Source organism: Chaetura pelagica, unplaced genomic scaffold (genome assembly GCF_000747805.2).
Source record: "Chaetura pelagica isolate M959 unplaced genomic scaffold, ChaPel_1.0 scaffold90, whole genome shotgun sequence".
NCBI lineage: Eukaryota > Metazoa > Chordata > Aves > Apodiformes > Apodidae > Chaetura > Chaetura pelagica.
The window spans coordinates 11,775,380-11,786,703 of NW_009953496.1; the positions used below are offsets into that span (position 1 = coordinate 11,775,380).

The following is an 11,324-nucleotide window of genomic DNA, read 5'->3' on the forward strand; positions in this document are numbered from 1 at the left end:
CATTTCTTACTGTGAGTTCTTGATGACGTAAGAGTTTGATAGGTTGTCAGTTGATGCAATGCAAGAACATACATAAGGCGAGAAAAACTTTTTTTTTGTTTGGCCAGGAAGTCTTTATAATAGTACAGGAAAATGAGAAACTAAAGGAACTTTTTTAAGGTGCAGGGAGGTTTAGAACAAGGAAGAAAATAGCATACTAAACTTCCTAGGCATAACAAGTGATTACCAAATAGGCATATCAAATATAGTCTAGTCAGACTGCTCTATCAAGGGATCAATAGGCCAAGCACCTATGCATGTGGTAAACTAGTTATAGCCTAGCAACTGTGTTTTTATACCCAAAGCTGGCAGCTTTTATGTAAAAACAAATCTCTGTTTTAGCAACAACCTGAATTATACATATTAAAGCAGCATAGAAGAAAGTTTACTTCTTATCCTCCTCTGTACAGGTGCTCTTTCTGTTTCTAAACTTCTCTAATTGGGAACAAATTTAGGGACCTTAGCTCTCCTCTCTGTTCCAAAACCTGCCGAAGATCGGCCGACTTTATCCCAGTACCTCATCCACCTCAAGTGGCCTCCTCTTCTGTGCCTGGTGTTACGCATCTAACATGGGCATTGTCTTCAAGAGTTGATAACTATGAAATCAAAAGTTTCCGATATAAGAATAATGGATATGAACGTATAGCAGTATTCATTTAATCATTGCTACATTGTGGGTGTTAGAAAAAATTCACTTGTCAGTGCTATAATATGTTAGGCTCTGAAATTACTGCGTACTAAGGAGAAATTAAATTCTAGAAACTGATAAAAACAGGTAGTAGAAATATCTAAATAGACAAAACCACCTTAGATAAATACAAGTTGTTTGTATATGTTCCACTTTTATGTGCTGGAACCAACATCATCTGTTTTTGTAGACTATATAGCTATATTTTAAAAAGGTACTTTGTAACTTGATTAAATACATGTCAGGGTCATAACTATTAAGTCAGTAGCTTCTTGCCTTAACAGAATTATATCTAATATCTGTGGAGTTAGGAGTATCTGAGCTGATTCTTTAAATAAAAATGTGTAAAAGCTGTGAAAATTCATTGAGAGTAAAAAAAAAAAATTGTTAAGGGACTTGGAAACTGAACAATTGTAAGTACCCTTGATTCATATAGATTCAAACAATAGTATCCTCATCCTATTCTTGGATTACTGTTTTCTTGCAAATCTCTTAGGATGGAGTAAGGTGATCCACCTCCAAGAGATTCTTGTTGTGAGGAAAAAAAAAACAAACTACCATAAATATCCTTGCTCTTTCTATTTATTTATTTATTTACTTATTTTTTTGAACAATGTTTCACATTCATGAAATAAATTCTGCTCTTTATTCCACTAGCAGAATTCTTCTGGGCTTATTACCCATTACATAAGTTAAAAGTAAATCTGTTTTAATTCAGTGTTCATAAAGGATGCTCATGGACCATTTCTTCTGGATATTCTGTATTGTTTCTGAGACACATGTCGTTCTGAGATTATTTTGTTTCCAACCTAATTATCTTGTATATTTTCTAGACATTTTGCACCAAATGATAATTCCTTAAGGATTTTCTCAGGCTCTCAGTAACTACCTCAGGGCTATGCCATTCTTTTGTACTTTTGCAGTTTGTCTATATGTAGAATCATATAATTGCTTAGGTTAGAACCAAGATCATGGAGTCTGACCATTAAGCTGAGACTTCCAAATCCACCACTAAAACATGTCTCTAAGCACCACATCTACATGTCTTTTAAATATCTCCAGAACCACTTCCCTGATCAGCCTTATCTAGTGCTTGATAACCCTTTTGGTGAAGAATTTTTTTTTCCTTGAATTCAATCTAAACCTCTCCTGGCCCAACTTGAGGCCATTTCTATTTGTCCTATCACTTGTTCCTTGGGAGAAGAGACACACACCCTTCTCTGTACAGCCTGCTTTTAGGTAGTTACCTATAATATAATGTTATCATAGAACTACACTATTTCAATCAAACACAAAGAAACTTCAAAAACTGAACTTACATGGCTTGAAAAAACACATGGATTAGCAAGCTCTTTTTCTGGGAAGGTGGAAAATTACTTTTAATATCCAAAAAGAAATTCAGTGTATAGACAATAATGAAAGTTAAAAATTGTAGTTAAATGGAAATGCCAAACAGAAGTTCACCTACAAGCTTCTTTCCTGAACACTCATTCCCCTATGACTTCTCTAAATTAAATTAGATGAACTGTGTTATTTAAATGAAACTGATGCAACTGTGAGTGTGCAGAAAATGGCATAATCTACAAGCTTATTTGTCCTTGTTTATCCAACCTTTGGTTAACTGAGACTCCTGGTTAACTGAAAGTCGGTCATGTCCCCTGGTAGCCATGTACACTGTGCATTACTCCCCTGCTTATCCAGAGAGACATTTGAAACCTTGAGAATAATGGAGTTGTGGGTAAGTGGGTGAGCACCGCGTGAAGCACATTGTCGTCTTGGGACATGACCAACTTTCACTTAACCAGCCATGTCAGTTAACTGGAATTTGGAAAAACACATTGCAGGAGATGAAGTGTCTGTGTGTGTGTGTGTTTATTAGCTCTCTGCTGTTATATGGTTTGTACCAAAGTACGTATTTAGGAGAACTGCAAAACAAGCCTGCTCTTTGCAATTAACCAAGGGCTGCATGTTGTTTGTGCTATGACCTTTTTTGTTAGTTGACCTTAAGCGTAGCATCAGTAGATGACAAAAGTCCTTAAAACTAAATATCTGAAGTTATTCTGCAATATCAGGCTGCTTTTGTTTTATTCATTAAATTCAATTGGATTTTAATTGCAATGTTAGATTCACAGCTGGTGAGGCTGGCTAGGTGGAGTAGCAGTATCCTGCAAGTAATTCAAATGTGTTAGCATATATGCTTTGATTGTGGAGATGCCTGCTCTCAGAGAGCAGCAGTAAGGAGCAAAGACAGCCAGTAACAACACTTCATTTCTGTAGTAGCAGCATCTGTTCAAATGATTGAGTGGCATTCACAGGGCCTTGCTTTCTGTTGGGAGGATTGCAGCTATAATACAAGGTTGTTTCTGGGAGGCAGGGAGGTGCTTCTGAAAGGCTGACTGATTCCTGTCAGACAGGTGATCCTCTGTGGGTGAAGGAGCTCTGAGGTCATCCTCTGAAAACTCACCTACCCTGTAGCTACAGAATAATGTGCTGTGGTTTTGCTGTGAGGGGAGGGTTTGGGTCTGTGAGTGGAGAGAAGAAGGGCTGTTCTCAGCTAGCAGAGCACAATCAATGACTCTTGAGTGATTTAGACTTCAGAGGATTGCCTGAATCTGTTCTTAAATATCTGCAATGCAAAAAAGAATCTGTCTGATAAAAATGTATGTTCAAGTGCATTTAGATCATACCCTGTAGTTTAACTTGCTTTAGAAAAAGATGCTTATTGTAGATTCTGAGAGACCTGGAAATACACTGAAGTTGAGAATAGCAGGTACTTTGTCCCTACAAATGGGGTCTTTAACATTGACTTGACTCTGCTGTCTTATCTAACACATGCAGATATCCAGTGTAAAATATTTCTTTAGAGCCTACTACTGCATTTTTCTACTTTAAAAGGGAGGTTGCATTTCTAGAAGTTAGTGGTACTCAGTATTGCCTTTTAAATCAAGTGTGTTAACAGGTTCTTACTATTTTCTTTTTTTTTTTTCCCCTTCTTCTTTCTTCAATTTTAGGATTAAAGAACCGCTTCAGGACAGTGTAATAGCTACCTATGAAGAACATGAAGATAGTGTGTATGCAGTTGAATGGTCCTCAGCAGACCCATGGCTATTTGCCTCTTTAAGTTATGATGGGAGACTTGTTATTAACAGGGTTCCCAGAGCTCTTAAATATCACATACTGTTATAATTTGTTTGAATTATGGTGGACTTGTTATCTTGATGTACACTATTGGTAGGTATTGTTTAAGGTTTTTTTAAGGATCTATTTTTATTAAGTATAAATGTTAAAATTTCATTAAGAATGTCTGAAGAATGTATGTACTAATACAAACACTTTTAATTTGCCTTTTGTATTTGCTTTAGAAAACTATGATGCATTTACTGGAGGCTGTGCTAATAGTTGTTTTTGTTGGGTTTTGGGTGTTTTTTGAGGGGTTATCGCTTTGAATTATAAAGTTCCTGAAGATACTGGATACTTCCCATACTCTTGCTTTATTACTTTGGCTTTATGCAAATATAGTGGATGATAGAGGTGTTCTTCTGCTGACATAAAACTGGGACAATGTATAGTGCATGTAGCAGAAGTAATCTACTTGTTTACAAGAATTATATTTTATCATTCTGATATAAGCAGCCTTCTGCTCTTAGCTAGGGCTACATTCTGCTTACTATTCTGGTCATTCTTCAATGTTTATAGATATATCTGGGAATGGTCTTATAAAAGGCTTTCTTAATTCAGTTTGAGATTTGAAACACTTTCTCCCATTTTGCTTATCCTCAGAAGAAATGTTAATTGTGAAAGTGAAGCCTTCAAGTGAAGCCTTTTTCATTTAAGCCTTATGGCAGTATCAATAAAATATCATCCTTTAATTTGCAAACTAAATGAAGTTTTGAATGATATGTTGTTAATATTAGTCTTTAGCAAAATGTCTTATGTTCACATAATTTATTATCCCCTGTTTATGTAACTTAGTTGTGCTGTAGAGTATTTTGAGGGACTCTGGAGCTATGCCACTCTTAACCTGAAAAATCTCTTTCATATTTCTAAGTAGTCTCTCTTTCTTATCCTTTTGTCTCTGTGCCATTCTGCAGTATGCTGACATGATGTAGCAGGCTTTCAACTAAGCAGAAAAAAAACCTTTGCTATCTCCTACTCTCTGCAATACCTGACCTAGGGATTGGTGGCTCTTTTTGCAAATGCTCAGAACAGGCAGATGCTGCCCTCCAGGAGAATGCACAGAAAACTTGAGATATAGATGGAAGGCATGGCAAAACGTGCCTGTGCATATGGACAGCCCCCTTTCCCTTGCATAGCTGATTGATAATGAAAGTGATGCTGCTGTTCTTTTTGCTCCCAGACTAACAGCGGCAGTAATTACTCCCTGATGTCCTTTCATCACTATTGTTTCCCGTTAACTTCAGAACCTGGATATGTGTAATGGTACTAGTTGTGGTAGTATTGTGTATGACCACTCTGAAGAAATGGCAAGAACATAGGATGGAAAGATCAATACCAACCTCTTCTCATTATTCCTTTTGTTGCTATGGCAACTGTTTGTGTTAGTGTTGAGGGACAGCCTACTGCTCACCTCTGCTTGTCCTTACTCACTCTTGGATCGAAACATGTCCAAATGTGATTTGTTGTGTATACACAGCTGCTTCTCTGAGAACATGCTTTGAGACCATGAGTGCCTGCTATAGGCCAAAACATCGAGAAAATGTGAAAGTTAAATTCTATTTCTGGCTTTCTTAAAAGAGCTTGTTTGCAAGAACTCATAGGGGCGAAATAATCTAATTAAATAACCTGTACTGTTGTATTTGTGTTATAATTTTTACCTGTCTTCTTGAGAGGGAAGGCTTTGTTGGAAATCCTGATGGTCTAATTTTCTGCAATAAGATTTTAAACGTGTGCTATTTCAAAGTCTCAATCTGTACCTAGGCATGAGTTATTCACCTATATACTGTAAGAACAATTACATTTCTGAATCAGTAGTGCTTCGTTTGTCTGAATATCTAAATCCTTAGTGAGGCTGTAGCTTTATATGCGGAGCTTTCAGTCTTCCAACACAAAACCTTATTCATTGGGGTTTTTTTTCCCCAAAAAAAACAAACCCAAAATCCTGCAGTATATCTTTAATATGCAGAAGAACTCTTTAAAATTTTCTTCACATGAACAATAAGGTCTAATGAAACTTCATTGTCTGTTAATGTATGTGTGGAGTGGTGACAGGTTGCAGTGTGGAGGTGACAGGAAATTGCTTAACAGCACAGGGATTTGATTTGTGACATGTAATAAATGTGGGACAGCTTTCAGACTGATTCTGATGTGGCTATATTTCTTTTAATATTGTAAACTTATACAAGCTGGAAATTTCTATAAACAAATAATATAAAAATATTTTCTTTTGTTTTAAGTTTTGTTAAATGTGTATAATGTCACTTAAGCAGGGTTGAAGATGGGGTGGACATTGGGAGGGGAGGGAGTAGCAGGTGAATTTGAATTAAATGTGTTACAGTAGAATCAAGAAAGCAGAAGTGGTAAAGTTTTAATCATTTTCATCTGTCTGTAAAGCAGGATCTGAGCTACATGTACAGCACTGGCAGCACTATGGAAATAACCTTCAGAAAGGGAAGGCTTTTGACAAGGTTTCATCCCAGGCTGTTAGGGAAAGCAAGCTGCTGCAGGATAAGAGAAAGGGATCAAAGGTGGTTAAATAACTGATCAAAAGAGAGGAAACAGGAAGCAAGAATAAATCATCACATTTCATGGCAAAAAGACATTACCAGTGAAGTCTTGCAAGGATCTGTGCTTAGGCCTATGCTTTACAGTATACTTCTGAACTTTTTTGGAAAAAAGGCTGCATAGAGGTATGGCAAAGTTGGCAGATGCTGTTCAAAGTAGTAAAGGTGACTGACTGGAGAATTCTTTAAGGGCCATAGTTTGCAGGGTGGCTGCATGCTAACATGGTGGTACATGAAGTTCAGTGCAGGAAATGTAAAGTAACAGGTACGGGTGAAAACAGTTGTACCTAACTACTGAGGACCACCAGTGTATGGCGATTACTACTTGGAAGAAAGATCTTAGAGTTTCCATAGATCTTAAAAAATTTCAGGTTAATAGAGGTTAAAACTTTAATTAAAATTATGGGAATTTCTAGAAATCAGTACAGAAAAAAATTAAAATGTTAATCTATTAAATAATAGATATTTATAAATCTGTAGTGTATGTGCATCTTGAATACTGTGTGTAGTTCTGGTTTCTTCCATCTCAAATCCAAGATAGTTAAACTGGGAAAGATTTTAGAGAAGGGTGACAAGAATGATGAATAGCATGCAGCACCTGTGTGAGGATAACTAAATAGACTGAAGGGCAGATGGTTGAGAGGGAATGGTAGAAGTCCATAAAATCACAAGTGTTAGAGGGAGAGGATGAATAGGCAGTGATTGTTCACTCTCTCTCCTGATTCCAGAACTAGAGATTGTTAGATGGAATCTGCAGGTGGTGGCTCAAAGCATACAAAATGAGGTGGTCTCCACAGTGGTGCAGGTGAGCTATGGCACTCATTTTTAGCAACCCCTTCCCACTGCAAAGAAAACAAACACACCTCAAGAAACAAAACCCAGATCTCATTAATGTTAAAGTTTACATGACTTGAAAGTAACTGAAACAGTAGTTGAATCCATCAGACACTGCTAAATATAAAGGCAGCATCTCTGGCTTAGAAAATTATTTTAAACCATGGGCTGCTGGACACCCTGGAGACTACTGGAAGAGAACCCCTGTGTGTTTGTCCGATCTTTGCTTACCTCCCTGGACATGTGCTATTTACCAGCAAAGGTAGAAAATAGAGGTTAAAAAGAATAACTAAGTCTCTAAAGCTTTGCCTCTAGTGCTGAGACAGCACTTCACTTTTCCTTCACTTTTCTCTTTCACAGCTGTTTACTTTGGTTGCAAGTTGTGTTTTAGGGGATTTCAGAAAACACTCATGCCTCAGATGAATTTCTTCTTAAAGAATCTCAGTATTTTTTCTAGAATCTATCTTGCTGCAAAATGTTTCTTGGCAGTAAGACTGTGAAGGCAAGCTGATTTCTGTACAGCAAGGAGTCCATCACTGCTTCCCAAATTCAAATAATGGTTAATTGATCTCACAGCACTGGGTCATTCAGTGTCTCATAGAGAACTGTTTATGCAGTTTATATGTCAGCATTGATAAGCACATAATGGTTGTGTTTTCAAATACCTCATAAATTATTTTTCTTTCTTTGTAGACTGTGACCAGATAAGAAGGTTTAATACATTTTGCTTTTGATAAAGTGAATTGTGGTATTCCTTAAAACCGTCAGATTGTCAATTTTGCCATCTAAAAACTTGTTTTATTCCAGATTGGGTGCTGAGAATTTTTACTTTGTCACCAATCTCAATATATGTGGTATGGAATTACAAAAATGCTTGAGATGTGGTATTTTTATTTCATAGAAAATGAATTATTGAAGGAAAAAGGAATTGATACTTTTTTTTTAATGTTTTGAGCATGATCTAAATTAAACTTGTCAAAGTCAATACAACTGTTGGCCATTTAAAGAGAAGCCTAAAATAACAATGTTTCATTTGAAATAAAAATAGTGCTAAATTCAAATCAAGAGAAAAAACACACCACCAAATACCGCAAAGCAGACCCCCTCAGTGCCAACCTGGACTTTGCCTGTGATGTTGGTTCTAAAATTCACTTGACCTCTACTGAAGCCCATGAAGTTAACGAACTGCTTGTCAACACTGGAACTAATGAAGTACGTGGATGGCACAGGTAAACTTGACATGTATTCTAGACTGATTCTTACCTTGTACCTTTTCATTTCACAAAGGTGAATTGAAATAACAAGCCATATGATCTTAATCATGCTCAACACTCAAATTAGTTGAAAACAATGCTTTGTAAAGAATTAAGCTGCCTGACCATTGTATTTTCCACTTGACAACAGAAAGCATTAGTTCTATATTTTCCTCTTTTTTCGTAACTCCCAAATCTTACAGCCTAATACCTCTTGCAGTATTTGAGACAAATTCAGCAGCTTGTTTACAATGGCCTTCAACAGTATTGTCTAACATGGTAAGACACCATGAAGTAGCTATGCCTTTGACATAACTGAAGTAAAGTGGGTAATGATAACTGTTGAGATCAGTATTTGGATGCAGAATCATAATGTTATAGAGCTGCTCTTTCGCTTCACTGAGAATGTCTAGGGGTTTTTTGTGTTGTTTTTTTTTTCTTTTTTTTAGGGGATATGAAGAAAATGCCTAAAACTTTGTTTTAGAGCCTGTGGTATGAATGCTGTTCTGCAGCTGCAGAAAGCCTGTGATTTCTGGAATAGCAAGTGAAGTGACTGAGAGAAATGTGCACTTCTTAGAGAAGCCTGGCCTTCCCATTAAGGGAGCTGCTGGGTGTGAAGCCGTGGATACTCTCCAGAACAATTTGCACATTGCTCCTGCTCATTCCACCTGCCACTTTGGTCAGCAAGGAACTAGTGAAGTGAGAAGAAAATGACATGCAGAGATTTGGAGAAGAGGACAAACAAGAAGGAAAAGTAAAAGGAAGACTGACAAATATAGAGTGAAAAGGGAATTAAAAATGACAAGATCAGGGAAAGATCAGTTTGGAAAACAGAAATAGGAAAGGTGGAAGAAAGTTGCAGGAAATGAAGAGAAAGATACAGGGATAAAGAGTGACCAAAAAAAAAAAAAGGGGAAGCAATTTTGTTGGCTTGTTTTAGCTTTATGATACTAAAGGTCCTTAAAGTCTTCCAGGACCAGTTCTCTCCCTGTGTTATCCTTAACCTTAATTACTGGTTTCACTGCAGCATTTTACTTCCAGTGTTGGAGGTGGTTCATGCAGGATAGTCACTTTCTGGTTTTGCAAAAAGAAATATATTCTTATTGATCCATATGTAATTATTAGTCCTCATCAGTTTTAGGGGATAGGACTTTCAGCTGGTCATTATCCTTTTCAGAGGTCAGGTTGCAACTCCATGTGTGAACAGGAGTAGTCTTGTAGTTTCACTGCAAAGTTATCAGACTGAGTAATCAACCTGAGGAAGCAGTCCCCTGCAAGGCAGGAAGAAAATTTAAAGTGGGATGTTTCTTGAGTCACTAGTTAGATCTGCAAAAGTATCTGTTTATCACAGGCACTGTTTATCCCCCTGTTTATGATTTCAGGGGAGTGTTCATAGTGAGAACAAGCCAAGGTATTGGATGTGATTAATAAAGTACCCCTGAAGAACATCCTCTCTTCCACACTGACTTACCTTACAACAAAAGAATTTTGAGCTGTTCCTGAGAAAATCCCACCCCCATTTCGATGTTACAGCTTTTGGTGCTACAGCAACCTCAGCTTCATAAAGGGCTTTTAGTACTCCATCACAGGAGATAGCTTTGGGGAGAGACAAATGAGCCTTACTAAATCCAGGAGCCAAGCTCCCTGTGTGGAGATGCATGGTGAATATGTGTGTTGCTTTTGCCCTGGAGCTGTAGCAACAGCTGCCAAGCAGCTGGGCTGAGCAGGGAGGACCTCTAATGTACCTTCTCAGCAAATTGTCCATTTATTCTGATGCTGCCCTGAGTTCAGGATTTTGGCAGGAGAAACTGTGGAAAAGCTTTTAAGCAGAATGAGTTTAGAAAAGTATGGGAAACCTTGGAAAACCCAAAGATACCACATACTTTTCGGGAAGTCTAGATAACCTGAATCCTGGGGTTGCAATAGACTTGGCAGGCAAATTTCTGAACCCCTGCCAATTTCTAAAAATTTGCAGAGGACTGAGAAGGCAAGGAAGATTGAAAATAGCATAAATGGTGTTGGTATTTGGAACTATGTGGAACAGCAGTGCATAAAGTGGGATAAGGAAATGTGTTTCTGAGTGAGGAAATTGTTACTTAATTATGAATGTTTTCCTTGGGTTTTTTCTTAGATTTTCTTTTTTTATACACACCAGTCAAAATACTAGCAAATATCAGAAATGAGGTGATTACAGCCATGCAATGAGCTGTGAATTATCCATTGTCTTACCCAGAATTGCCAGAATTATAATCCAAATGTTTGATTTATTTCCCTTACACCTCACTGTTAGGTGGAACATACTAATTTTAACTTGTCTTCAAACATACATGAAAAAAACCCCAACAAAACAACTCCAAACATACTATCTTAGTTTCTTATAATGGGAAAGAGGTTCTGCTAAAGAAAGCAATAGACCATCTTTTGACTCCATGCCTGGAAAGAGGCTGGAGGTATCAAGATGGGGATAGAAATACCTGAAGCTTGCCTCTGCAGACACTGTGAAGAAGAATTATCCATTTTCTAGATGGGGTAAAATACTTGAAGACTTTCAGCTGTGTCTCAGTATACACATATCACTATTTTAATCACAAGTTACCTATCTAAAATGGCTTCCAAAAAAGGAGTATACTACTCAGGATAGTGATACACCAGCACAAATAAGAAAGCATCTGCCTAAAATTAATAATGTTTCCTTATCTTCAGGAGAATAGCCATGTAAGACATTTATTTGCAACTACAAAAGAGTTAGGCTTGGGTACATACATTCCT

General features: G+C 37.2%; 1 protein-coding gene across 1 annotated transcript in view; it reads left to right on the forward strand.

The window, feature by feature from the left end:
- TSSC1 (tumor suppressing subtransferable candidate 1) overlaps positions 1-4,087 on the forward strand; it is a 63,902-nt gene extending 59,815 nt beyond the window's left edge. The window contains exon 9 of the mRNA XM_009999247.1: positions 3,739-4,087. Within this exon, the coding sequence (XP_009997549.1) occupies positions 3,739-3,913 (175 nt within the window). The 3' untranslated portion in view covers positions 3,914-4,087. The remainder of the gene's footprint in view (positions 1-3,738) is intronic.
- Positions 4,088-11,324: the final 7,237 nt, after the last annotated feature.